Source organism: Hibiscus syriacus, unplaced genomic scaffold (assembly GCF_006381635.1).
Source record: "Hibiscus syriacus cultivar Baekdansim isolate YM2019G1 unplaced genomic scaffold, ASM638163v2 tig00110187_pilon, whole genome shotgun sequence".
Classification (NCBI taxonomy): Eukaryota; Viridiplantae; Streptophyta; class Magnoliopsida; order Malvales; family Malvaceae; genus Hibiscus; species Hibiscus syriacus.
This window is the reverse complement of record NW_024062618.1, coordinates 337,406-365,211: the sequence shown is the minus strand read 5'-3', so window position 1 is coordinate 365,211 and position 27,806 is coordinate 337,406. Positions and strand designations below refer to the sequence as shown.

The following is a 27,806-nucleotide window of genomic DNA, read 5'->3' as shown; positions in this document are numbered from 1 at the left end:
TCCTTCTACCGTTTTACCATATTTAAGTACGCTGCTATCAATTATATATACGAAATTTCCTAGGGTGAAATCGAGTTGAGCCTAAGCTGAAGTTTTAGGCTTTTTTACGAGTTAGCCTGATTAGAGTTGTAAATTGAGATAAGAGATGATTGGGTTAAGGTTATGTTAATATTTAATTTAAATAAATTTGACTCAGTTTCAATTTAACTTGACTTTTTAGAGTCGAAATGAGATATTAAATATCTAATTTAAAAAAATAATATATATATATATATATATATATATGTATTTAAAATTTGAATTCGAATTTTAACTTCAGTTGAATTAAATATCTAATTTTAAAAAATAATATATTAAATTTATATGTATTTAAAATTTGAATTCAAATTTTCTTAAATTCGAGTTGAATTTTATCTTTTATTTTAGGTCTGAGTCAAGCTTTATAATTTGAAACTCACAAATTTTCAAGTTGAACTTAATTTTAAATTTTTTGAGTTAAGTCGGGTTTATCAATACTCAAACTACAGCCCTAAGCTTAATTGCGGTGAATATTGTAAAAGAAAAACTTTAATCATTTATAATCAAGTTTCAAGCAAATAGAACTTGAATTTGGACTACATCAAAATTAGCAAGCAGCAATAAACTGAAATTTCAACTAAAATCCATGAAGAATGTGTTTCTGTAACCAACAGGCTTATTATCCACGGACTTATCATAATCCTAAACTATATAGATCATTCGTTGTAACCATGGAACTTTCCCAAACTCCCGAGTCCTGATCCCGACCTTCTGAATGATCGACTAGAATCATAAGTTCTTCAGAGCCGACTCGTGAGTTACTTTCTGGGGTGTGAGTCTAGCCAACAAAGCCTTGTTATGGCAGTGCTCAGCATCAACGAAGTAGAAGTTCCCATTGGCTTTAAACGTCACAAATGGCCTGTTGGTCTCAGGTGGACGGATGTCGGCGATTTTGATGGTTCGTGGGACATATGTTGATAGCAAGACATCATCTCCACCTCAAAGCTGTCCGAACCGGGCTGCCACCGGATCTTGTGGATGTAAGGACTCACGAACCAGTGAAGAGCAGCCGTCGTCGTAGTACTCAGGAATATCACAAAGGATGCCACTGCACCTTTCAAAATCACATTCATATCTGGAGAAGTCATGAATGTAATGACAGGGCCTAACGATACCGAGAGGCAGCAGGTCGAAAGAGAGAGCATCTTTACTTTCTTGATTGTAGATGAAATCGGACCGTAGTAAACAACCTTGGCATCCTTCTCATCTCCGTCGTCTGTTCTCCCTTTTTGAGGACTGATGCTGATTTTACTGTCGTCCTCAGTCGTCTTAGCTTGAGAAGCCCATCTTTTTTGGACATCGAAAATGGTCGCTGCATAGTTGAGGTTCGGCTTGGCATATTGGGTGACAGACTGTGTTGCAAACCTATACGGATAAGCTACAGAAACGGAGAGAAGAATGAACAAAAGAACATGAGATTGTTGGTTTATACAATAATTGCAGAGGAAATAGCATCCGCAACAACAACGTTAACAACAAGCATGAATGAAACGTAATTTCATGAAAAAACTTGGATTCATCGAGTTACGGACGGTAACATATTATTCACAGTCCAACATCTGTTTTCCGTTCAAGTGAAATCAAGATTATTTTCTTTCTCGCAATAAAAGCCAAGTGCCGGGTTAGAAAGTTTAACCTCGAGTTGTAAAATTCTAAGCAGTAAAGAGTCCTATATGCTTAGTAGTTTACTGGTTTGGGTTTGAACAAAGAACAAAGGAAATTAAGGAAATCAAGAAACACCAAATCCCCCATCTTTTCTGATATCCGAAAAGATCGGGGATTAGATCGGACACTAGTTAAAGTGATATGGTAAGGAACATGCTACTGAAGTAGAATCCGGAAATTATAACAGGATTCAACCGTCAATGAGAGGCAAACAATCCACAGAAACAGATTCTAAACGACGTCCTGGTAGATCAAATGCCTTGGTGATGGAAAAACTAGTCATCTAATATCACGCAAGAGAATTACAAGCAAAGCACAAGTAGCTGCAAATCAGAACCGATCTCAAGCAAAGATTTTCAAGCATGGACGTATGAACGGATACGGATTTTCATGATGTGCTACATTTTCGTGTAATCATGCGAATATGCGACATTATAAGGATTCAATGATGTAAGACATTTTCGTGATATCATGCACCAGCAAGCAGATATACACAAACATAATAAGAATATACAAATATGTCAAAATCAATATATATTGTTAATCGTTGATCATATCAAAATTTATATAAATATATGATATTTAGAACACAATAATGACAAAAGAAATAACACAAACACTTGTGATGCATGTTCCATTAGATAAGCAAATCTCAGCTTCAACCCACTTCCTTTGGCCAAAAACTCATCGTGGTTTCTGAGTATTATTAACACTTAAATTGCAAATAAAAACCCAGGAAAGTTCAACAAAAAAAAAAAAGATGGCAAACCTCAACGACAACATAAAAACCCAATCTTTTTCCATTTATGTATGTGTAATTTGTTAATAAAACCCAATTCCCAAATTTCAAACAATAAAATCAGAAATAGGATTAACAAATATGGGCTTTAAGCTTTTAGACGAATGGGGATATTAGAATTAAATATTCAAACTCGACATCTAAAGGAGATGGACAAGAAACACAAAAGGGGGGGTTTCCCAAAATAAAGATAGAAAAAGAACTTGAATGGATGTTTCTCGAAATGAGTTGCTTGGATTGAGATTTTAGCAGGAGTAAGAGAGCAGTTCTCGCCATTTTCTCCAAGTTTTTGCAGAGACTGACACTGTGAAAAATCAAAAATCTAAAAGTATTCAGTTTATGAGGGATTTAGATAGTTTTATTTTATATAAAATTAAACAATATTCTGAGGCTCGAAACCATCCAGGGCACTTGGTCTAGTGGTATGTTTCTGGCGTAGGGAGCGAGAGGTCCCGAGTTCAATTCTTGGAATGCCCCCTTTCTTCTCTTTCTTGTTTTACCCTTTTAGGGTACAATTCTGTTCTCAGTCCCTCTATTTTAAAATCCATAAATTTAGTCCCCTAATTCTTTTAATTTAATAATTGAAGTCTAGTAGATAAGTGCTAAAAAAGGATAGGCTCTTTTGATGCAGAAACTGCTTCAAATTAACTAGAAGAATGTGTTAAAACACAATCAACTCATACAGACCAGTAGTTTACTACAATAAAGAAGTAATTTGATAGTATATTGCGGATGATTTTACCGCATTCACATTCCGTTCTGGTGTGTTGATAATTGTTTCGATGTGATTTGATCATGTTGACTCGATATATGTAGTCTTGGAGTTTATTGTTGATGAAACACTATCTGTTTGACTACACCTTGTCTTTGCTTTCCGGGACGAGGCTTTCTGCTGCTGCTGCTCCCCTTGCAGGGGTGGTCCGCGATGTTGCCGGTGACAACACTTCTTTAAGTCATCGACATATAGCAAATCGTCGATCCGTGCCACGTTATTATGTGCCCGGGCATCATTGCTTCGATCAAAGCAGGAGAGTTTCTGCTCTTTCTGCTAGATATTCTCTCTTATCTCCATCAACCATCATATCTTTTACCATTTCCCATGTAGTAGATCGGTTCGGATTGATCGGGAGGTTTCGAGTAAGATCTTCGATGTCACTCGAATATTGAGGCCTCAACACCGTTTGTGATCCCAAGAGCAACGTGTTCCGATGATAGGTCGAGGAAATCGAGCAAGCACTACGCCGAGAATCGATCGGACATTATATACCTATAAATCAAATATCCTAGACAAGCTCTTCCATTTTGCAACAAAAGTTTAGGAAACTGTCACTTATGGCATGTTTAGCAAAATTAATCCCAATTCCCAAATAAAACTTATTATTTGATTTAAGTGAAAGAGGAATTTATTATGTTTGATTGTTGGGATTATTTTCATATGAATTCAAAATCAAACTTTTATTTGACTACAAAATAGCAAAAAGACCCCCAACAAAAGAGTACCCAACGTCATTATCCATTACCACAAAAACCGAGAGTGTTCATGACAGAGTAGAGAAGAAAAAATAACGAAATCCTGCGCAGAGCCTTAATACATGCACAAGGACCAGCAACCATATCATTTGGATGCTACAGCCGAAGCATTCGAATAGGACAGAAAAACATGACACCAGCGCCAGAGAAAACGACACCAACACCCAGAAAATCTGCAGCAACATACAGGCGAAAACCAACCATCTCAAACCATTAGCAATGAGCAGAATCACGTCATGAAGTTTTAATGATTCGAACAACTTGAGAGTTCCGAGTGAAATCTAGTACAGAACCGCATGAACGGAGTCATTTGCTTTTAACCCAAAATCCGATCCGAAAAAAATAAGTAAACATTGAGGATTTTTAAAATAAATATTGGAAACCGGAATCTAAATATTTTATTCATTTATTTATTTTTGCTTATTGATATCTAATAAATAGATTTCTTTTCTTTTTATGGACAGGATTGAAATCTTATTTTTGGCTTCCTTTTATCCCCTTAGTTGTAGGTATAACACATATTTCATTTTATTAATTATACATATATATTTTTTATATCTGTTTTTTTTTATAAATTACGAATTCGTATAATATTAAAATTCAATAATACTTCCTTAATCGGAGCTTATTATTTCCCAGATAATTTTAATGGTGGGAACCAAGCAGCAAGTAATCATAACAAAAATGGGACTAAAGATTCAAGGAGGGAATGTGGTGAAGGGTGCACCATTGGTTGAACCGGGCGACGATCTTTTCTGGTTTGGTCGCCCGAGTTTCCTTCTTTTTCTTATTCATGTTGTTCTTTTTACGGTAATTAGAGTATCAGATTATAACATTAAAAATATATATGTAAACACAATATGTACATTGATTTTGTTGTGCAGAATGCATTTCAATTGGCCTTTCTCGTGTGGAGCACGGCAAGCTAAAAGTATAAATCCAATATTTATTTCTCAAGAAAATATTTAATTAGATTATCTAACAAGTTTCTTTCTGTTCTTTGTCAGTATGAATTTACCATAAAATCTTGTTATCATGAGAAAATCGAAGATATTATAATCATAATCTCTATGGGGTGAGTTTTTTTACTGGAAAAAAAATTACCGATAAAAATGATAAAATAACTATTGATGATTTGGAAAATAAATGAAAAATTGCCGACCCCTCCCCACCAATTTTCAGGGTAATTATACAGGTACTTTGTAGCTACGTGACTCTTCCACTCTATGCTTTGGTGAACCAGGTAAGAAATTAGATCAGTTTAACAGTTGAACAATTCATCCATTCAGAAACAGAATTAGAACCAACTATTGGGAAAGATAAATTGTTTAAGTTCATAATAAAAGAACTCGTTAATCTAAAAAATTAGAGAGATAATTAACTATTCCCACTCTATACACATCAATTTATATATTTGTAGTTGTGTGCAGATGGGAACCAACATGAGACCAACAATCTTCGATGAAAAAGTTGCTGATGCACTTAAAAACTGGCATCAAACAGCAAAGGAACAAATTAAACAAGGCAAGAATTCAGAGAATACTACCCCATTTTCGAGCAGGCCAGCAACTCCGGCACGAGGGTTGTCTCCGGTTCATCTCCTCCAATGGGACTTCGAGGCATTCCGACTTCGAGAATGACCAATGGGACCCGGCCGATTCATTTGCCAACTCTCCCACCCACCGTGATATCAATGTTCCTTCTGTCAATCGTGGTAGATTGCGGTTGGAAACGAGGGAAGTTGTGGACACGACGGTTCAAGAATCAAGCGGTTCCGAATTTGTGTTGAGGTCACCCGGCTCGGTCCGAACACAACACACGATAGACATTAGTCCATCAAATTTCTCCTTTACGAACAGATGATCGAGATCATAGATTTAAATCGATTTTAACAAGGTTCCGAATATCGAAAACAGGGAACCGGATTTTAGATAATATATAGTTTATATTAATTTATTTATTCTTTTGCTCTTTCATGTCCATCTAGTTAGAGTCAACTTTACATCATAATATGTTGAATTTGATACCATTTTTACTTGTAATATTGGAAACTTCTTTTGAAATAAAAATACAAAATATTTTTTTATTAAAAAACTATAAATAAAAATATACAATCATACTACTAAATCCAAGGGTTAGTTTGTTAAATATAAACTATATAAAAATTTATGAAAGCATAAAATTTTTATATTAATATAAATAAATCTAAAAATATAAAAAATAAAGTAAAGACATAGTTATCATATTCCTCCTACATATTTCAACAGATTTCGATCAGAGAAAGAAACTATGGAGAAGTTTTGTGTCTTAAAGTGAAACGTTAGAGTCTAGATATTCAAGAAAAAGAAAGAATAAGGACTAAAATGCTCCGAGAAGATCCATCTATTTCTCAAACATGAAATAAATAGATACATAAAAGTATATCAATATTTGTTAGAAAGGGCTTTAGAGCATTTAAAATTGCATTATGAATTTTCGGTTGTATCGTGTTTTTGATTTTGTTTAAATTTTTAGATATAGTATTTTTAACATAAATAGAAATAATTAATTCTGTTAAAAAATTTAAAAAAATATCTAAAATTACAATAAGGGTTTATAATTAGAATCGTAAACTAAACATATAATTAGGATAATACCAAATAATGTTTAACACAAAAACTAACCATTTAAGATCGTATAAGGACTAAACAAGGAAAAGAGAAAAACTCATATAAAAAAAACTTGAACAATAGGTAGACACGAAAAGATCTGACTGGTATGACAAACAAACAATGATAGGGGATTAAATTATTGAAAAACCACCTAAAAAACGTAAATCAAAGCCAAACATCGTGAGAAAACTATATACGAACACAGATTGCGTATCTAAATCTAATTCGAGAGTCCAAAACAAGGAAGATCAAAGGGATAACAAATAAGTGTCATCTTGATCAATTCTGGTGATGTCAAATCCAACCCTTAAAAAATAAACGACAGGAACGGTCAAACGAACAAAAAAATGTGAAAAAAACATATAAAAATATATTATAAAAGCGGAGAAAATCGTGCCAAAAATATAGAATTTATTAAAATTTAATAGAGATGCAATATAAAAAAATAAAGAAATACTATAGGAGAAAACTAGTATTAAGATTGGCGTCACCACTTATCAACTAAAAATAAAAAAAGAAAAATCGATCTAATACTTACCCGACCCATCCAATTCAGAGATTTAACTCTTATTTTTCTTTTCTACACCTTAGAAGCTGATGTCATTTAATCTATTATTTAAAATACTTTTATAATAATTACGTTGGCCAAAACAACAAGGGCATTTGGTCTAGTGGTATGATTCTCGCTTAGGGTGCGAGAGGTCCCGAGCTCAATTCTCGGAATGCCCCTTTAACGTTTTTTGGGTACAATTATGTTTCCAGTCCCTCTGCTTTAAATCCCATAACTTTAGTACCTTTACTCTTTTAATTTAACAATTGGGCATAAAAATTAGGTTAGGAGTATCTCCCATAATAAGTCTCTATACGGCTTGGTCTATTAGTTGGTTAATAGATCAAATAAAACAAAAATCCAATTGAACAAAACTATCAAAGGACTGAAAACATAATTAAACCTTAGAATGAATGTCTAATAGTAAACCCTTTAAAATTCCACACACTGGGTCGAAGTTAGACTTGTCTTGAAAAATCTTACTTGTTAGTATGTGAATACAAACACTTACGTTTACGAAGAATGTCTTAATTTTCAAATATATTTTCGTGTTGGTTTAGTAAAACATTGACACGTATGCTGATATTTTATTATCATGTTTATAAAATTAACAAGCTTTTCATTATTTTAAAAATATCTAATTTAATATTTAAAATATTATTTTGTCTATTAATAGATTGAACACGGTTGAAATATTTTACGATAATAACTTTTTTAATTCAATTTATTCCGTTCATAATATCAAGATTCAAATCTTTAATATTGTTTAAGAAATTTAATGTATCATCTTACTAAACTAATTAATATTAATAACAATATTATTTTAATAACAAATGTCCAATGATGCCACTTCGTATTTAATGTGTGTTCGAGACATGTACTATTTTAATATATAGACTGAAACTTTTAAATATCAAAACAGACATTTTATATGGACCACATTCGAAGATTTACTATAATTTAGGGACCATTTGCGCCATTTTCCTTTTATTTTAGAACGGGAATTACCTTGGACATGATGAACCATTTTTTCTAATTGTTTGACAAAAGCAAAGTAATTATTTTATTTAAAAATGGAAATCAACTTCACATAAATTATTGTTATTATTAATAATAATAATATTAGTTAATTGCATCATATGTCCTCAACCTATGGTCCTTATCTTAAATCAATCATTATTAATTTTTTGAATATTCTAATTTCATCCCCAAAATATGCCTCTCATTTTAAATAGTCCTCGAACTTTTGAATGTTTCAATTTCATCCTCAAACTATAAACCTCTTTCTAAATTGACCCTCAAACTTTTGAATCTTCCAATATCATCTTCAAATTCATCCAAATATGTAATTAGTTTCAACCATAGTTTAATCTAAATTTCATTTATTTTTCAAACACATAATAAGGGATTCGATTAGAATATACTGATAATTTGAGATGAAATTAAAATGTTAAAAATTTGGAGACCGTTTTATAATAAGGGCCATATATAGTATGAGAATGAAGTTAGAATGCTCAAAAGTTTGAGGACTAAATTAGAACGAGAGTTATACTTGGAGATGAAATTGAAATGTCAAAAGCTTAATGATTAATTTAGAACGTGAATCATAATTCAAGAATGTGTGATGCAATTAACTCGCATTTTATTATTTTGTGAAGCTTGTATGGGTGAGGCAAGATGGTGATGGAGGAGGTCTCACTTCCAAAGTGAGAGTGACTTTGGAAGAGTCAATCAACTCTTTTGGGAATCATTCTATGATTTTATCTTCCATATTTGAAAGAAATTCAAACTCTATAAATAACCCATTTTAGATATATAATTCTAAATACAACAATAATCTATTAAGGACTGCAAGCCAAACAACCACCAAAAGCTTCGAAATATGCATAAAAAATCAAATCAATTTATACCATGCCACCTTATCACCCTTCGCCCTAATCCCAGCTCAAATCTCTCTCTTAGACACAATCTTCGGGACGACAACAACACTTGAACTTCGCTTCTCAATGGATTTTTTTTCAAGCTCCAACTCAAAGGACCATTCATCTTAATTTATTTTATGTAGATAATGAATATTATTATGACAAATTAAAAACAAAAAATAAAAATAATTTGTTTATCTGTTTATTCTTACTGACAGCTAATAAATATTTTTCTCTTTTTATGGATAGGATCTAAATCTTATTTTTGGCTTCCTTTTATCCCCTTAATTGTAAGTACATACGTATTTTCCAATATTCGTTGTTTTTTTTCCTTTTTCAAATGGCAAATTGAAATACTATTAAATTTCTATGATACATCCTTAATCGAAGCTTATTATTTTCCAGATAATTTTAATGGTGGGAACCAAGCTGCAAGTGATCATAACAAAAATGGGCCTAAAGATTCAAGAACGAGGGAATGTGGTGAAGGGTACACCGTTGGTTGAACCGGGCGATGACCTCTTCTGGTTCGATCATCCGCGTTTTCTTCTTTTTCTCATTCACGTCGTTCTTTTACGGTAATCATGTTTTAATTTAAAAACAATTTTTATATTAAATAATAACATAAATATATATAAATACGATACAAGTATCGAATATATTTTTATTAAAATATGTAACATTTCATTATGCAGAATGCATTTCAACTGGCATTTTTCGTGTGGGGCACGGTAAACCAAAAACATAAGCCCAATGTTTGTTTCATGAGAAAATGTTTAATTAGCTCATCTAACAAACTTTTTCTTCTTTTTTTCTCGGTATGTATTTACCATAAATTCTTGCTACCATAAGAAAATCGAAGATATCATAATTAGAATCTCTATTGGGTGAGTTTCTTTTTACTGTTAAAAATTACTGATGAAACTGATCAAATAAATATTGGTGATTTGAAAAATAAATGAAAAAAATACCTATAAAATGTTTTTTCTTCAATTTTCAGCATAATTGAAAAAAGATAAGATATCATATTCAATTTTATCTTTATAAATTATTAGGTCAAAATTTTAAAAAAGTTATGAACTATTCTCACTCTCTATATAACTATGTTTCTAATGCGATCCGATCCAATCTTTATAGATCAGATTTTCGTTCAGACCGACCCGAACTTGTCCAAAAATATTATACATTAATTTATGTACTTTTAATTGTGTGCAGATGGGAACCAACATGAGACCAACAATCTTCGATGAAAAAGTTGATGATGCACTTAAAAACTGGCACCAAACAGCCAAGGAACAAACTAAACAAGGCAAGAACTCGGAGAATACAACGCCGTTTTCGAGCAGACCAGTAACTACAATGCGTGGGACGTCTCCGGTTGTCATGTCCATGGATGAGGAATTAGGGATTTCAGAAGAGCGGCATCAACCAATATGATCCTCAGCAATGGTCAAGACCCTGAAGGCAGAACCAATTCTGTTAGTACAGTCATCTGTCATATAAATAAATTCTCTAATACAACAATTATCCAACCTATATATTGCACGTGACAGACAAAGTATGACTTTTAATGAATGAATTATCAGTTTTCCGAATTGGAATCGATATCACCCGACTCGATCCGAACACAACACTCGATCGACATTAGTCCGTCAACTTTCTCCTTTACAGAAAGATGATCAAGATCATAAATTTAAATTGATTTAAACAAGGATTTCGGTGTTGACAACGAAAAATCAAATTTTAGATGATATATAATTTATATTTATTTATTCTATTGTTCTTTCTTCTCCATCTAATTAGTTTCAACTTTACATCATAATAGGTTGAATTTGAGAGCATTTTTACTTGTAATATAGGAAATTGCTTTTGAAATATTTAATTAAAACGTTATAAATAAAAAAAAATATACAACTATACTATTAACGAGTTTCAATAAAATCTAATTTTTGATACCCTGAACGAAGAAAATTGATAAAGAAAATTACCTTCATAACGAGATTCAACAAAATTCAATCCAGATTAATAAATTGAATAGCAGTGGTGCTATCAAAAAATCATATACCTCCTGTTTCTTTCTCTATTAACTTCAATATTTCCGAGATCTGTTAGGAAAAAAAAGTATGTACATAAATAAAAATAGAAAAAAGAAATTTCAAAAGGAGTTTTGAATAATGAAAATTAACCTCAAAATAGTGGTGCAAAACTGGAGAATGTTGATGAATTTTCACATAGATCTTCTTAAGTAGTTCTTTAAGATGTTCTACTTGATCACCGAGAAGATCCACCTATTTCAAATATATAAACAAATAAAAGTATATCAACTCTAGTTAGAGAGTATTTAAATTTATATAAATGTGTTTTCGGTCGTATTTTCGATTTGGTCTAATTTTATAAGTATCGATTGCTAATTGAATAGGTTAAGAATAAATTTTTATAGGTAGAGTTGTTCATGAGTTGAATGAATCGAATAGGATCAATCAAATTCTTTAGATTCGGACTAATAATTCGATCCTATTCGAGAAGATAAAAGAAAGAGGATAAAGTGAAGTTTAGGTAAATCACCTCAGCTTCAGCCATTTGTAGATTCTCACATCTCCTAATGAAAGCTTTCTTGTAAAGTGATTCCTTTTGGACATGTGAGACAGCGATTTTAGCAACTTTGTCTAGCTGACCCTTCATTTCATCCAACCTGCAAATCCAAATCGAATCGTATATTATTCGGATTCTGAGTGTGATTTTTTCTTATACGAGTTTACACCTAACACAAGTATGTTTAATTATACACTCCATGCTTCAAAGTATTACTTAAAAAAAATTGAACATACTCGTACAGGATACGTATACTGACACTCGTCCGATTCCGAGTAATGTATTATCTCAGTACGCATTGATCAGTTGATTATACTCCATATTCAAGTGATAATCAAAGATCAACAAGATTTTTGAACTAAAATATAGGAAGGAACTGCAGTTCATAGGCAAATTTAAGTACCTCAAGGCATGCCTTCCTAATCTCGTAAATGATTCGAACTCGAAACTCTGCAATGTTTGCGATGAGTCTTGAATGAAGGTTTCAAGAGATTCCTCAATGGAGGGCTTCCTGCAATCTCTGGTAGCATCGAGTGAATCTAAATTGTCTACTGTTATGCCTAACTCGGACCCTAACTCACTCAATAATGCCTTGCCATAATCCAATTGCAGCAAAGCTTTCTCAAGCTTGATACCTGTCGAATTAGTACTGTTATCTTCATAGGTAAAGAACCCGGGACGATGGTTGTGTTGATTGAACTCGAATCCGGATGCAACGTGTTGACAGCATGTACTCTGTTGCTTTGTTTCGGAATAGGCAGTTAGTATCAGGGCTTCTTCGTCTTCAAAAAACTTCACTAGGCTATCTAATATATGTGCCAAATTATCGACTGAGATCATCGAGTTGCGCGGACTTTGTTCTCGTTTTATCCGGTCGTTGGTTTTGTCTAGAGTGCAACCGTGTTTCACTGACTCAACAAGGACAAATTGGAAAATATCCTCCTTGATGAGACTCTCAAGACTAAATAAATATATTTCCATCTGATGTTCCTTGATCATATCAGCTAGGAAAGCCTTCAAAACATCATCCTTGATCGACATTGCTGCAGTTTCGAAGAATTTATCATCAGACTCAAAGTCGTGATTCGAACTCTCATCGACTTTGATCTGTTGCAGTTCGATTAATGCAGAATTGGAAGTGTTTATAATACCTCTAACAATCTCACCAAAGACAATCAAGCACAGTTCCTCACCTAAACAACTTCTAGACTTGAAAGTTTCTATGTTCTCCCTCCATTCGCCGATGATTTTCCGTAAAAGGAACGCGTATATGTCATCCCAAAGTGCTCGAAAGAAGTAATCAGGTTGTGTTGATTGCTCTAGGCTTGTGTTTTCCAAATAGAGTAATGTTTGATGATTTGCAGGTATAGAATTATGAGCAGAATCGAGATCCCATACCGTTGGCTTGGCGAACAAGGTATCATATTTCTCACTTCTGGTTTTCTCGTTCCACTCGGTTTTCATTTCCTCGATCAAGTTTTCATACATATTTTCTTTGACTGGGAAATGTATGTGATGATTGAGCATCTCCATATGAAATTCATCAACAAAACTTCGTAAAAGAGTTAAATAAGTCTCTTCCATTAGCCTGTTTTGCAGATTTGAATCCTCCATTTCTTGTTTCAGAAGCCTTATTTCACTCCATGGATCTTCATTTCTTTCTTCAGAAACTGGGGTTTTTGTAGTCACTTTTTCCCATATTTCTTCCATACTGTGAACGCCGGGATTCTCGATTTCAATTCGACCATCCATAAATGGCCTCGCCTCGGGAGGCTTTTGCATTTCATAGTCATACCTATTGTCACTAAAACAATCACCAATCCCAGGGTTCAGGTTGATTAAATTCTCCAATCTCACAATAATTTCTCGAATGCATCGTTTCAGATCGGCGATATCTTTTCCTTTCCTTGGTGGTAGCGGGCTTGATTTATCTCGAAGAATTTCTTTCGTCAACAGATTGAGCTCGTCGCTTTTTCTTCGGATTGTGGACCCGTGATTCTTTATCATCTTTGTAACAAGGCTTCCATCATCATCCTTGGTTGTAGTGGGCTTAGTCGTACTCAATTTCCTGAGATCGTGACCTCCCGAGAAACATCGTCCTCTCGGTAAACCCTTTGATTTCGAACTCTTGACTTGAGCATCATCTGGGTTACTAATGAACCGAAGCTCCTGGTTAAGGCAATTAATCTCTCGAATCACATCGGCCAAGTGTTTCTGCGACGCCAATGAGGCCTGCACCTCTTGTTTCTTCATTTCGTCTTCGAAACTCTCCCGCGAACCTTTAATCACGATTGCAGATACAGATCTTTCAATGTCCGACATCCATTGATGCTCAATGGGCCCGAGTTCGGATAAGAAAATTGCATTCTGCATCTTAGTAAAGGCAAGATCTAGTGTCTCCTTCAAAATCCCGAGATCCGATCCCATCTGCTCAATTTTCTTGTGGTTGATCACTTGATTTCTTTCTTCATCTTGGATTTGATAATTCGGCTCGAGCTGTTGTTGAATGTTCCATACCTGCTGATCAACCGAATGCTTCAACTCGCAAAATTCGTCTTCCCGGTCCCTAGTTTCGATGCTGGCTTGGCTCCCAAGAAACAACTCATTGGAACCCTCGATTTTCCTATGTTCCTTAAGATCAGCATACAATGAATCCATTCTCTTTTCACTCATCTTCAATGCCTTCTTGAGCTTCATTTCGTTGCCTGATCTCTCCGATAACTCGTTATCCTTATCCGAGATTGCCAATTCGACTTCCTTAAGTCGACGTTGAAGCCGATCCTTGATCTCCGTCAAGTCCTTGAGCAAAAATTCGTGACTGGTTTCGAAATCATAGTTACCCCTTTCTTCTTGAACAAAATTCAAACAACCTTCTAATTGCAGCACCGCGAGTTCGTAGAATTTCGATATCTCGTTCAAACATTCAAGAACACCTTTTTTTGATTTTACTTTCTGATAAGCTTTGTCCATTGATCTGTGAAGAATCTGCATCATTGTTGATTCGGTTATGGAAACTTTGATCTTATTATCAGAACTATCAACTTCAATCATATTCAAAATATGTTCCATTTCCATTGTTTTCCTAGAAAACGCTAGTTTTCCTATTTTCCCCTGGAAAATCTAACAGAAAGTAGAATTAGAAGTTGAGGATGGGATTAGTATGATACATACAAAAGATATTTAAAGGGTTACTACTAAATTGATCCCTGAATTCCACATCTTTTTGCAATTTAGTATATAAAGGATATAAAATCCCAATCAGACGTGTTAATAAGCATAGCAATTATATTATTCGAACTCGGATCATTTCGGGATCGAATTTATATATTTACCCATTTTGAAATGTTGGTTCTAAAATTTAGCTTTGGATTTATTCTTTCCATGGAATATGGATGATATAAGATCTAATGACTAATTCTGTAATGTCACACCTCACACACAAATGTACAACTTAAAATTTAGTATCTATACGTTCACTTTTTTATTTAATTTTGGTTCTTGTGAGTGTAGTCGAATGAATCGATCTAAAGTAATCTTAATCAATTAATTCAATTCATGAATATAAATATTATTTTAATTATTTTTATTTTGTTATTTTTGTTTATTAATGTTAACAGATCTGTTTTCAATAACATTGTTAAACAAATATAAATAAATATAGTTTTCAACATATATAAAAATAAAAAAAATAATTGAGCTATTTTTAACATATAATATCTGAAAGCCAACGGGACATACGAGAATGAAAGTTGAAGGGTCAAACTGATAGAAAAAAATAATGAAGGATCCTAAGTGAAAGTTTTCCTAAGTAGATGTGGTAAAGTAGGTATTAATCCATTTTTAAAATGTTAAACTAGTAAAACGCACGAAACGGCATCGTTTGCGAAACCAAAAGTCAATAATAGCGAGCGGGTAAATTATTCTCCACTAAATGCTTCGATTCTCTCATTATTTATCCAGTGTTAGCGAATTTGGGAAATAGGGTTTTCTCTTAGTTTTTCTTTCGACAAAAACCGAAGATGATCGAGGTGGTATTGAACGATCGTCTAGGCAAGAAGGTGCGCGTGAAGTGCAACGACGACGACACCATCGGAGACCTCAAGAAGCTTGTTGCGGCGCAAACCGGAACCCGAGCCGACAAGATCCGTATCCAGAAGTGGTACACGGTTTACAAGGACCATATCACCCTCAAGGATTACGAGATCCATGATGGCATGGGGCTCGAACTATACTACAATTAAAAAACTATGATTATCAGGGTTTCTATTTTATGTTATCTTTATGGTCTTTGATTGAACAAAGCTTTGATTTTCATGTATGGATGTAATATAATCGTGGATGGTGGGTTCACCTTTTTTAAGTACTGTTAATGGAATAATAAGTTTATGAATTCTGGGTTTTCTTTAGGAAAAAAATGGTGTTGAATTCAGTATGTATATATTATGAAACGCTTTTTACCGTCGAAATATTTCTTTAGAAACTGTCGGTAAAGTATTTTTACCGGCGGGTTTTCATGATTTCAAAATCCAAAGTGATTTTGGTAGGAGTACTTGTAATAAAAATAGAATTTTTATTCAGATTATAATAGATGTGAAAGAATTACATTACAAGGCTTAAAATACATGGAACGAATTATATAAACCCTACTAAACAATCAAACCAATGGATTCATATTTTCACTTTCAATTTGATTGAATGGTAAGGTAAATCAAAATTTAAAAGAATTTATACAATGGTTCGTGTTCGATTCAACCTCTTGATTAATCATGGCAACGCAACGTGAGCCTTTGATAGATCGAGATGATTAAGCCGGCATGTTCCAAGTAGGGATTCCGGTAACTCCTCCTGTGTATTACCCTGAAGAAGTTCGTGATCAACACCATCAAACAAATCTGTTACTCGGATTCGAGTGTGTAATCAATGCAATCAAACAAGTCTATGTTACTCGACACTCGTCTATGTTACTCGAACTTGAGTGAGTGTTAAATTTCATGAGAAAACAATGAGTCGAAGCAACAGAGAAATAAATTAATCAGAATAATAGCAATCTGCGAACTAATTATCTCATTGTTCTTTCGTTGCTTGCTACTCAAGTAAAGTTCACATTCTCAGATATGGAGGAAACTTCGGCCAGAGAAGCCTTACCTGTATTATGAACGCCATTTCTACAACCAAATTGTTCAGATATCCGAGAACAAGATTAGCTACGCCCCGTGCCACCGTAGAAGACCCGATATCGATTTCTGCCTGAAATTTAAATGTGTTTCAGTACGGTAATAACAAATCGAAGACTTAAGAAAACAGAAAAGAACGGAAAAAATGCATCAGTTTTTACAGAGTACAATAATTTGCAATAACATATCAGCAACTAAGACAATAACACAATCATCATTCATGTTCTATTGTACTTGATTCGAGGATTTGCCGATTCGGAAATTCACCTCCAAGTAATTTTTTCCACGAAAGTATCGAGTATCGAGAGCTTGACCAAGTAAGCAAGCTTTCTTTCCAACACTTTGTTTGACTATCCATGATCCCTGGAGAAGAAGATTATTCATTAAAACAGAGTAAAACCCCAAGGGGAATATAGGAGACTTGAAAGCTTAAATTTGAAGTTTTGCATACCTTAGAAATATATGGTATGAGCTTAAATCTCGTGTTTCTATAGACATCATCTCCATTGACAAACTTGCACAGCAATGGGTGATCTTCAATGGGGGTTTTTATCATGTAGTACAGTGCTAGTGTATACGTCGGCGATCCGGGAATCTGATGCATAATGAACGGGAGCATACAATATGATTGTAGATAAAAACCGTACTAAGTAATTGAAAAAAAATGTAAAAATCGAACGAACCTGCATGTTGATGATAAAGAAAAACTCTGGTCCACCACGTTCTGCGTATTTCTGCATGAAAATATTTCAACGAAGCTTATTTCCATCATAGATGTTTAATAACATGAAATCGGGCATTAGAAATCGGGAAATAAACCGACCTGAACGATGCCACCGACTCGGTTGCCCAGATCATCTTCTCGTTTGTCGGATATTAACCAGTCTGCCCCAACCATTTGCATCAGCGTTCCATTTGCCTTGATCTACCACGAAGAGTACAAGTTCAGAATGAAGACAGAACAAGCCAACTTTCTAGCTATGTTACTCAGATTCGAGTACTAGTATCGAATACTAATATGTGTTGACATGGATATGTTCAATGTTTTCCAAGAATTTTCATGTATTTGGAGGCGAAGAGGGTCATATCTTCATACTCGTGTCTAAATATGTATCGAACATTGTACTTCAAGAAAAAATGAAGAGCTGGACAGATGCATGCATGGATGTATATATGCATTCTTGGTGGCATATGATATGTACGTGAATGAATACCTTTCTGTTGTCTTGCAGGTAAGTTTTACCACGTATCAAAAACGAAGAAGGGTCGCCGGCTGACCAACTGCATGGTAAAGTACACGTCGGGTCCTTTTGGAGAGAGGTTCCGTAGGAGAAGACTCTGCCGTCGTCCCGAGCCACCTCTTGATACTCCGTGTAACCCTTCTTTTGATCTGCAGCATGAATAATAGTTTAGAAACATCTAAGATGCATTTGATCCATTAACTCAACTTTGGTTAGTCTAGTCGAACTCACTTGCAAAATTCTGCAATTTTCTCACTAGATGGCTTGCTGATGTTAATTTCGGCAGTGATTTGCTCTGCATGTTCGATTATGATGAAATAAAAAAACAGTTAACGAACTGTTCGAACTCGGTATGAATCGGGAAACTGAAAACTTAATATTGGGGATCAAGAAAGTACCGGAGAACTTGGTCCAGGAGACCACTCACTGTCCAAGCGATCGTAGTCTGTGAATTCATCTGCTTCAGGAACATCAAAGAACTCATCCGCTTCTTCGTTGAGGCCTAATAGACTTACGTGCCCGGGCGTTGTTTTCTCCGCCTTGTCATCTGTTAGAGCATCGTCCTCAATCTTAACATCCTCTTTTTTTGTTTGAGCCAAATGTTTATCACTTGTCCACTCCATAGACAAGCATTCAGGAAAATAGTTTCCTTGTTTCGCTTTGAACAGCTCTCGTAAGGCTGCGAATTCGAAAGTGCAATAAAACATTTTTACACCAATGAAAAAAGGAAAACTAGCGGGATCAATTAGAGGTGTACCTGCAACTCTCTCGAGCATACGAATTGTCCACGATCTAGTGGTCGGTGTTCGGAGATATATTTTCCAGAACTTCCAATCGATAGCAAGCATGTGCTTCACAAGTGACTGTTTTCCATTGTTCACCGGAGAGATAACATACCCCCCACCTATGTAATCGTCAGAGAAAACGTTAAAACCAGATAATTACAGTCATGTTTTATCATCCAAATGAAGTCTCCATAGGTTCGATTGGAAAACTTTTAAGTTCCTAATGTGAAGTATACATTACTTTTTAGATGAGCACGGACATAGCCGTTTTTAGGTGGACGCTTCTTGTGAGATGCAGAGTGGTAAAGAATCACTGCAATAACAACAACAAAACAGATATGTTAAAGCTCGAAACGAACATTTCGAATACTTCATGTGTTTTGTTTAGGATATAGTACCATATGTTCCATCATCTTCTCGTCTCCAATAGCGTTGAAGTAATAAATCTCTTCGTTTCATTCCCCTGTAACAACTGTGATCAATTCGAAATTGAAAATGTGAAATTATGTTCCAAGAAGGCATAGAAATGGAATCTAACCATGGTAGCCAATCACTATGCAACTTCTTGTGAATGATATCGGTATGACCGTCGAGGTGCTCGACGACGCTGCCGTAATAGAGGCAGAAATCCCATCTGCAAGACAGTCGGGTTAACATCTGGTTCATATATACATATAATGGAAATTAGATTTGTAGCAATCTTACTCTGATCTTGAAGGGCCAAGAGACATGATCACACGGAAAATGGCCTCTGAGGTCCCATCGACCACACCGACAGCCATTATTGCCGGAATATCATCCAAACGCTGAGAACAAGAAGTTTCTTCAGCCAAACAAAAACGAGTACAACATTCATGAATAATGTCCGAGAGCAACCTACCCTTCCACGAGAACTCACGTCTTTCGCTTCTTTGAAAAGCCGTAACCCTGCGTTAACGACATATTTCGTCAACGATGCATCGCGCTTGTGAACATGAAAATGTGATTATGAACTTAAATCCGTACCATTCTGACAACCAAATATCTTCCAAGGTGAGGGTGCAACAACATCGGATGTCATTGAATCGGCATTAACGGATGAGTGGAATGGCCAATGGACAGAGACTTTGTTGATTGTGTTCTTCGGATTAACCGATCTGTTCGTACAGGAATATCAATCATTAACGCAAACTAGCATTTCAGAACAAATCAGGAGATTATCAACTGTAATTACCTCAAAGATGACCATATCTTAGGAGAAGGCGAGACATTCTTTGAACGACATGGAGAATCCTAAAGAAAACATTGTATATTATAAGATAAGGCTTTCATCCTGAGATTCTGAGAATAACCATTGAAGTCAAATTTTAAGTTAATTGTGGTATACCGTTAATGCAGCATCCTTCAAGCAATGAATCCACCTTGCTGCTTCCTCTGAACTAGTTGCACCTAACTGTAATGTTTTGATATTAGAGAATTGCTTGCTAATAAAATATGTTACTTGTACTCGATTGTGAATGTCTGATACGGAGCCGGAGCTTTTGAATATGGTTACTTAAAGAAAAATGAAGAACCGGAGTAACATAAACAATATGTTCGACATGAAAATCGACACAGTTCATAGTTTTACTTGCCTTAAGCTGATCCTTATCATCTGAAGTACTGTAAAGGGTGAAAACGAAGCAAACCTGCATGTGGTGAACATATCATATGCGTTAAATATCGACATTGCAGCATAGAAAGGAAACATCATTTATCCTGGAAAAATACTAATCATACCTTTCTGTTAATGCTCGCCCTTCCATTGTCCGTAACCCGAATGCTCGAATTGATTACAGCACTTCGAACAGACTCCTGCACAAGAACGGTTTCGGGTTATTACACTTTGATACAATTGCTGTTACTAACTAAATGGGACCGTAATTGGTAGATTTATAGCATTTAAATTATAGAAGTCTAGTTAATCTATATAGGAAGTTACATAATCACGATTGTGGTGAAAAATGTTAGGCAGTGGTACTTGAAATTGAGCATTAATCATTTCACTATGTTATCTGGAAACTTTCTGCTCCTTCATCCATGAATCCTTTGTTATAGCTATGTTGTTTGGATTCAAGTGTCGGAAACAAGTGCCGGAGTGGACACTTCAAACAAAATGAATCGCTTCTAAGACGTACGACACGATTATTTATTACTGATATTTATTATTTATTTAATTTGTTCAGGTCATGATAACGGAAAGAATTAAAGAGAAAGGTCCTAAATTCAGTTACCAAATGAACTCAAAGCCATCTACCTTATTACAACTCCATCAGTGATCACCAAAAAACCAGTAACAGGATGAAAATTAGATTCATATGGTCACCAAAAAACCAGCCATGACATATAAAAATCCGATTTTCTTCTTCTTTTCCAACTACTAGAATGAAACTTTGATAATAAGAAAAACCATTAATAGAAATATTGGCTATGATAACAAAAAACCAACCATTTAAACAAACAAGAAACCCAGAAAATTATATTTACAAACATATATGTATATGTATATGTATAAATATGATCAAATGAACATTGGGTTCAACTTGGTTTTCAAAACCAATCACTTAAAGTTGAAATCCAGAAAGTTATACACGCAGACATACAAACATATGCGTACATGCAATTGTATAAACATGATCAAATGAACATCATGTTGCTACGTTGTGTAAAAACAATTAATCAAATTCACATGCATTTGCCTCAGTCAATCCATGAAAACCATGATTCTCATAAAACCAAGAACATAACATAATAAATAAAAATGAACAATAAAAGGGAACAATTTTTTCTTTAAAAAAAAGGTTACCTGTTTCTCATAATTGGGGATTTCTTTATAGCTCTTGAGAACATTGTTACGAAGAATGAAGTAACGTTTGCGAGAGAACTGTAAGCCAATACGATTAGAACGTATTGTATATAACCAACCCTCCATTGTTGCTTGATTCTGAGAAACACCCATTGCTTTAAATCACTAAAAAAACCAAAAAATTAAAAGAATATAATCTTCAAGAAGTCGGTTCTTCAACTTCAATGAAGAACTTTTATTGCATGGCAATTATTTTCTTTCCATTTATTTTATTTTATTTTATTTTGAATTTTTGAATGAAGAATTTGGGGAAGATGATCCTCTGATCCCAATAAATGGAATCAGAGAATCAAATTGGGAGAAAACCAGAGGGGCTTCTGAAATCTGCGAGCAATTCAATCTTTTTTATATCATTAGTTTCCGCCTGGTTTGTTAGTTTTATTTCCGAGTTTTCCCTACAATGTTGAAACTCTATTTTTAGAATGTTAACAGATCTCTTCACAATTATTAGAATATGATTATCGACATATTAATTCGAGCTTAATGCATCATCTTACTAACTTTATTATATTTTAAAAATATGATTAGTAGGTAATTTTAAATAAGCCATAATTGATAAAATTTTGTTTATTCTGTTATAATTCTATTTATATAATTTTTAAAATAATGACAATTTTAATCATAAACTTTATGCATTCAATCAATTTTATCCTAATTCAAAATAATTTAATAAATATTTAATATTTAAGAATCTTATCGATTTGATTCTCATTTTACTTTAAAATAATTTAATAAAAACCTATCAATCCAACCTCTATCAATCATTCTTCAGGAACGAGATCACAAACAGTAATGCCAATTACTCATAAAGATAAATGTGAGTCGGATTAAATTGGATTGAATATAATTTTAATTTCGTGACTTAGGAGGTCGTGTGCATCATCATTTAGCATCTATTACTGCATGTATTCAATGTGTCAACGTGATCTTCGGTTAAATATAATTTTGTAAGGATATTGAGAAATTACTTTGAGAATCACTAAATATTTGAATGTATTAAAATTTAGAAAATAAAAAAATATATAGATATTTATGCTCTTTGTGATAAGAGACGGACTCAGGATTTTAGTTCAAGAGATAAAATAAAATTAACAATAAAAAATAAAAGGGGAAAAATCAAAATAAACTAAAACTTGAAGGTTTAAGTACAATTTATCCATATACATAGTTTTGTCTCTATTTGTGATCTTTATGTTACTAATAAATTATTGTTTCTCTCATTTGTAAAGGTAGGCGAAATTAAATTGCGTTAAAGATCGTTTTTTTTGCATGTTATCTATTTCATGTTGATCTCATTTTTTATTCTTTTCTCTCTCTCAAATTCTTAATAAGTATTATCATAGTCATGATCCGAATTATTCAATTTTGAAAGACTAACATTTTTATATAAATTTTGTTAGCAATATTGGAGATAACGAAGGTGAGTTTTACTTCAACAAGTGTTCATTTAAAGAATAATTCTTAATCAATCAACAGCATTTCAACAAATATTACATAAGAATCAAAGTTGTTTAAGACTTTACCATTATACTTCAATTAATATTAGATTTTTTTTCGTAAGGTAAATATTTATTTACAATTTTTATTGACAAATTATATATGTAATCTTAGTCTTACTTAGAGGGAAGAAGAAGAATACTCCACAAAATCATATTTAAAACTTCACAAAACAATAACAAAACCCTAGGACCAACGTCTAAAACTCCATAACAATGACATACCAACTTTCGAATATAAAATAAAATAAATAAAATAAAAAAACATGAACTAACACCGCTAGAGATGGACTTGAGAGGGACGAGTGGGGTTAATCGTTCCCTAAAATTTTTAAATTCCTATATATTTTAATTCTTTTGGGATAATCTATATATTTTAGATATTATTTTTGTATTTTCTAGGTTTGTTTATTCCTAAAATTTTATAAATTTGTTCTCTTAATATAAAATCGTTCATCCGTCCTTAGAAACCATCGTATCTCTCACTAAACACAACTCCATTAATACTAAAATCCAACTTCTTTTAAATTTCGATGCTTAATTTTTATTCTTCAAAATCACTTTCTTTTAATTATTAAATTTCGAGTTCGAGAAAGATTTTGGAACTCACATCCAACTCCATCAACTATGTATAACCTTATCTCGCTAAAAGAAAGATAAAACCATTGTGTGCTACGTAGCATATGAGCTCTTGAGCTTTATAGAGGGTTAAGTTCGTATGAGCTCTTAGGCCTCTCTTGAGCTTTATTTAGATTTAAGTCCATTTTATGTGGCTATAATAAATATATAATACGTCAAAGATAATATAATACGGCGACAAAGTTATTATTTACATTCAATATTCAAATCCTATAAATAAATAAAAAGTCATATTAATTATAAATTTAGAAGATTGTTTCTTCCTTCTTAAATTTAGAACATATACTTAAATCTATTTAATTATTTATCGGATCATAAGATCTTATTTTTAAATCTAATTTTAGTAATTAAATGTATGGAGGGAAAGAACACTTTCTAAAAATTAAATATTTTCAGTCAAATCTCTCTCTTTTTTCCTCCAATTTTTACTATTTTTACACCGAAAATGCCTTAATTCGAGCTTATTCAAACACTTTAACCCCAAACGTTTTTATATATTGTATCAGAAATCAATCCAAAAAAGGGGGAAAGCATTGAAAATTCAATAAAGAAAAAGAGATGGCCTCCGAGAAAAATATGACAGTAATAGTGATTTTTGGCATAATTTTAATGGGTGGAATTTGTTCAAGTCAAAAACTTGCTGATTGTGTGAAGAACTGCATGCCTGTTTGCATGGAGGAAAAAACTGCTGTCAAAAGAGGATGCTTCAATGATTGTGAGGCTCATTGCAAAGCTAGTAAAGGAAAAGAGGAAGAACTTATCTTAATTGGCAACTCACCCGATTGATTTCCTTCTTTAATTTTTTTTAAATTATTATTGTGAGATATATTAGCAACAAATTTATCTTTTATGTTTAGAGGTCAAATTCATTCTTAATGTTTGTTTTATTTTTAATTTGATCATTTTTATGAAAAAGCTTACGTGATCGTTAGTTGATTAACGATCAACAAATATCACTTATGTGATACTCCGAGTATTTATAATTATTAACATGACAAAAAAGTAAAATATATATTCTTTGTTAATATTTAAATTCTTTGCCTCTCTCTCCTTTATAAGAAAAATATGAACATCCGTCATAATCTTCATATTTTCATAATCCGACCATTACTCGCCATGGTAGTCGTCGTGTAAAAAAGACCCTCTCTTAAATGATTTTATCTTAATCTATCTAGATATCACTGTCAAAATGAACTAATTTAGGGGTCATATATGTATAAAGATCGGGTCCAAGTCCAACTGAAATCGACGATGACGAAAACGAATGAATTTCAACAATGATCTAAAATTCAGTGTTGAAAGGGACTTCAAAAGACTTGGGGATTAGGGTTCCGTCGAAAGGAGAACAGGGTTCAATAGAAAACAATCGTTTATGATTTAAGATTTAATCGGATTTGAAGTTTATAAAAGAGTTTTAGCAACACATATTTATGTTGGCCACATTCTCATATCTAAACACTCACACACGAGTTCAAATAACATAAATATTTTAAAGAAAACGAACATCCAAGTAACATAGATTACAGTAACATCGAAAACGTTAACACAAAGACTCGAAATATTGCAGATTGAAGTGCTCCACCAAACATTATACAGTTGAAGTTTGTGTTTTTATTCTTCGAGTGCCTTTGAAAACATGAAACAGAAACTGCTTACCCGCCGCTTATAGGAGGAATAATGGCCAATTCATCTTTGTCTTTAACAACAGCCGAATCAGTTGTATATTCCTCGTTGAGAGCAAGAACAATGCAGTGGCGAATCTCGTCCAAGTTTGGGAACTTCGAAACAAGCTTGTTTAGACAATCTTGTGCAGTACTACCGGATGGAACCTCCACCGATAGCTCTGTCAACCCGGTTAAATCTCGAGCTTTGGCGAAGAACAGCACCTTTATCTGAATAGACGATCCGTCTTTGCCGACCGTTGTGGCGGCGGGAAGATTATCTTCCTTAGTTTTCACCTCCATCATGTTATCAAATGGAAGGCAGCACTCAATTTATCACAAACTGAACCTGCTGATACATCAGAAGTTTCGAACCACCATCAGTATCCGATTTTGATTTGAGGAATGGCGAATTCGAATCTAGTTCTTTGAGCACGGTTCGTAGACCAGATACTGAAGTTCAGCTAGTAACCTTGATTCATGTAATTCTAGAACATGATTACAAGTACATAAATCAGTTGAACACGTCAGATCAGAGATTCAAATTAGGTCAAAACGCATCAATATTTCCCCGATTTCGGCTTCTCTGCTGTCTGTTTTCAAATCAATTGACGATAATAACATGCTTGAGCATGGTTCATGCACCCAACAATCGATTCAAATGCTCGAGTACAGCATTAATATCTACTAGAAACGAGGAATCATGAAACACTAGAACAGAAATTACAATTACATAAATCAGATGAACATTAAAGATCAGAAATCTGAATTAACGGGTTGAAAGTGACAAGAGTAACAAGCAGTAGAATCGAAAAGAGAAAATCAATTTGTAGCAGAGTACCAGATAACACAGCGAGTCAAAACTAAGAATCCCATGAACCGAAGTAGAAATTAATCCTCAAATTAAGTTTAGGTTTTCAAGATTTTACCTTGCTTTACTGGCGCGTCGGGAAATTGAAGGAAAGAAAGAGCTGGGTCGGGCACCGGAGGAGGAGAGGGATAAAATATAGAACTTCTTCGGTGAATAAATGAGAGTACAGATAATAAAAAGCGTGACGATAATATTCGAATTGAAACTAACAATTAAAAAAAATCGTAATAATTAAATTTGAATTATTATTCAAGTTAGATTCAAGTATCAAAATATTCAATTCAAATGATAAATGAGTTTAATCCAATTTTATGTGCATGTCCTACAAAGGAAGCAATAACATTATTGATACATTTTTTTTAAAAAAACTTTTCTTTTCTGTGTGGCTCAATTTAATTGCAATTGGCAACTTTTTGGGTTTCTCTCGTCTTATGTGAGTATTGTATAAAGAAAGGGAGGGCAAAGTGTGATGTGGTTTGAATCAATCAAGTGAACGTAATTAGTACTAGTGCATAGAGCTTTGTGTCTGGGTTCTTCAAAAGGTGGTTGTATCAGCTACTATCAAATATTCTATCTCCACCATTACAGAACTGTGTTATTTGGATAAGCTCTCGGCTCGATCGGCATTACTGTAAACTTGTCTTTCCACTTATCCTATATCTGGACAGTTAACAACGCTATGGCTAGGTATACATGGAGCAAGAATGGTTTTGGGATGCATTTATCGATCGTTCCATGTTGAAGACCAGTGCCTGGGGAGGTGCGAACCACTATAGATGAACCTATTGTGACGTTTTTCAAAAATAAAACGTCACTATTGTTGCGGTTTTATTGAACGTTTTTCAAAAAAACGCCACTATTATTACCCAAAATCGAATATATCTAAAAAAATAAGGATCTTTTTATAAGAATTTGTACAGACCCCCCTGAAAACCTAGCCACGGCCTCACCAACCTGATCTTCCAAATCACTTCTCTGCAACATTGATGGCGAAGCTTGCGATCACAATTTGGCTATGATGCCAAACTGTTAAATATTTCATGAAGCCAGTTGTGAACAGGTTCGAGGGAGAAAAATTTTCTGCCATGGCTAATGTTTTCCGGGAAGATACAGTGTGAAGCATAACATGCATCGGCTCTTTAATAGGGTTCATGGTCAACTTCAACCCCATCAAACAAACTGAGAAAATCAACCCCGATCTCAATGCAGCCATTAAACCATTTCCGAGTATGCTTGCTGCTTACTATATAACCTCAGAGACTTGAACG

The 27,806-nt window shown here is 33.8% G+C and overlaps 6 protein-coding genes, 1 non-coding gene and 1 pseudogene across 9 annotated transcripts; 4 read left to right on the top strand and 4 right to left on the bottom strand.

Moving 5' to 3' along the window:
• Positions 1-625: 625 nt before the first annotated feature.
• Positions 626-2,850, bottom strand: LOC120217522 (annotated as a pseudogene).
• A 526-nt stretch (positions 2,851-3,376) lies between these two features.
• LOC120217320 (MLO-like protein 6) lies at positions 3,377-5,712 on the top strand. The gene is made up of 7 exons (XM_039214475.1): positions 3,377-3,672; positions 4,514-4,577; positions 4,712-4,882; positions 4,957-4,992; positions 5,080-5,147; positions 5,255-5,315; positions 5,503-5,712. The coding sequence occupies exons 1-7, from the start codon at positions 3,377-3,379 to the stop codon at positions 5,710-5,712; spliced, it is 906 nt and encodes a 301-aa protein (XP_039070406.1).
• Positions 5,709-10,632, top strand: LOC120217319 (MLO-like protein 6). The gene is made up of 6 exons (XM_039214474.1): positions 5,709-5,796; positions 9,445-9,485; positions 9,601-9,766; positions 9,883-9,925; positions 10,014-10,082; positions 10,350-10,632. The coding sequence occupies exons 1-6, from the start codon at positions 5,709-5,711 to the stop codon at positions 10,630-10,632; spliced, it is 690 nt and encodes a 229-aa protein (XP_039070405.1).
• Positions 7,381-7,452, top strand: TRNAP-AGG. The gene has a single exon. It is a non-coding gene; the product is annotated as a tRNA-Pro (tRNA).
• Positions 10,633-11,252: 620 nt separating the features above from the next.
• On the bottom strand, positions 11,253-14,906 carry LOC120217318. The gene is made up of 4 exons (XM_039214473.1): positions 12,191-14,906; positions 11,761-11,887; positions 11,382-11,483; positions 11,253-11,300 (listed from the first exon to the last, which is right to left on the bottom strand). Exons 1-4 carry the CDS (start codon positions 14,860-14,862, stop codon positions 11,253-11,255), a joined length of 2,949 nt encoding a protein of 982 aa, XP_039070404.1. The 5' UTR covers positions 14,863-14,906.
• An 810-nt stretch (positions 14,907-15,716) lies between these two features.
• Positions 15,717-16,194, top strand: LOC120217434 (ubiquitin-like protein 5). Its single transcript, XM_039214525.1, has one exon. The coding sequence runs from the start codon at positions 15,807-15,809 to the stop codon at positions 16,026-16,028; it is 222 nt and encodes a 73-aa protein (XP_039070456.1). The 5' UTR covers positions 15,717-15,806; the 3' UTR covers positions 16,029-16,194.
• Positions 16,195-16,402: 208 nt separating this feature from the next.
• LOC120217518 (protein ENHANCED DISEASE RESISTANCE 2-like) lies at positions 16,403-22,052 on the bottom strand. The gene is made up of 21 exons (XM_039214604.1): positions 21,812-22,052; positions 20,746-20,820; positions 20,601-20,654; positions 20,354-20,419; positions 20,201-20,259; positions 19,993-20,123; positions 19,868-19,914; positions 19,693-19,793; positions 19,526-19,621; positions 19,386-19,450; positions 19,229-19,300; positions 18,960-19,106; positions 18,601-18,881; positions 18,434-18,497; positions 18,176-18,351; positions 17,785-17,886; positions 17,645-17,695; positions 17,413-17,556; positions 17,229-17,324; positions 16,933-17,034; positions 16,403-16,644 (listed from the first exon to the last, which is right to left on the bottom strand). The coding sequence occupies exons 1-21, from the start codon at positions 21,962-21,964 to the stop codon at positions 16,552-16,554; spliced, it is 2,175 nt and encodes a 724-aa protein (XP_039070535.1). The 5' UTR covers positions 21,965-22,052; the 3' UTR covers positions 16,403-16,551.
• Positions 22,053-25,572: 3,520 nt separating this feature from the next.
• On the bottom strand, positions 25,573-26,694 carry LOC120217521 (molybdopterin synthase sulfur carrier subunit-like). Of its 3 annotated transcripts, none has more exons than XM_039214607.1 (2): positions 26,597-26,694; positions 25,573-26,019 (listed from the first exon to the last, which is right to left on the bottom strand). In XM_039214607.1, exon 2 carries the CDS (start codon positions 25,971-25,973, stop codon positions 25,659-25,661), a length of 315 nt encoding a protein of 104 aa, XP_039070538.1. In that variant the 5' UTR covers positions 25,974-26,019; positions 26,597-26,694; the 3' UTR covers positions 25,573-25,658. The 3 variants fall into 3 exon arrangements, with proteins under 3 accessions (XP_039070538.1, XP_039070540.1, XP_039070539.1); XM_039214609.1 differs by having other exon boundaries at positions 25,573-26,016; positions 26,597-26,680; XM_039214608.1 differs by having other exon boundaries at positions 25,573-26,155; positions 26,597-26,669.
• Positions 26,695-27,806: the final 1,112 nt, after the last annotated feature.

Excerpts from the sequence above, each read along its gene's own strand:
- LOC120217320 (XM_039214475.1), top strand. The coding sequence starts at position 3,377 with ATGAAACACTATCTGTTTGACTACACCTTGTCTTTGCTTTCCGGGACG. Across the intron at positions 4,578-4,711 it reads TTCCTTTTATCCCCTTAGTT|ATAATTTTAATGGTGGGAAC; the intron begins GTAGGTATAACA and ends ATTATTTCCCAG. Across the intron at positions 5,148-5,254 it reads ATAATCATAATCTCTATGGG|GGTAATTATACAGGTACTTT; the intron begins GTGAGTTTTTTT and ends ACCAATTTTCAG.
- LOC120217319 (XM_039214474.1), top strand. The coding sequence starts at position 5,709 with ATGACCAATGGGACCCGGCCGATTCATTTGCCAACTCTCCCACCCACC. Across the intron at positions 9,486-9,600 it reads TTCCTTTTATCCCCTTAATT|ATAATTTTAATGGTGGGAAC; the intron begins GTAAGTACATAC and ends ATTATTTTCCAG. Across the intron at positions 9,926-10,013 it reads GCATTTTTCGTGTGGGGCAC|GTATGTATTTACCATAAATT; the intron begins GGTAAACCAAAA and ends CTTTTTTTCTCG.
- LOC120217318 (XM_039214473.1), bottom strand. The coding sequence starts at position 14,862 with ATGGAAATGGAACATATTTTGAATATGATTGAAGTTGATAGTTCTGAT. Across the intron at positions 11,484-11,760 it reads TACAAATGGCTGAAGCTGAG|GTGGATCTTCTCGGTGATCA; the intron begins GTGATTTACCTA and ends TATTTGAAATAG. Across the intron at positions 11,301-11,381 it reads TTTTGCACCACTATTTTGAG|ATCTCGGAAATATTGAAGTT; the intron begins GTTAATTTTCAT and ends TTTTCCTAACAG.
- LOC120217434 (XM_039214525.1), top strand. The coding sequence starts at position 15,807 with ATGATCGAGGTGGTATTGAACGATCGTCTAGGCAAGAAGGTGCGCGTG.
- LOC120217518 (XM_039214604.1), bottom strand. The coding sequence starts at position 21,964 with ATGGGTGTTTCTCAGAATCAAGCAACAATGGAGGGTTGGTTATATACA. Across the intron at positions 20,821-21,811 it reads TCCCCAATTATGAGAAACAG|GAGTCTGTTCGAAGTGCTGT; the intron begins GTAACCTTTTTT and ends GTTCTTGTGCAG. Across the intron at positions 17,325-17,412 it reads TCATACCATATATTTCTAAG|GGATCATGGATAGTCAAACA; the intron begins GTATGCAAAACT and ends CTTCTTCTCCAG.
- LOC120217521 (XM_039214607.1), bottom strand. The coding sequence starts at position 25,973 with ATGATGGAGGTGAAAACTAAGGAAGATAATCTTCCCGCCGCCACAACG.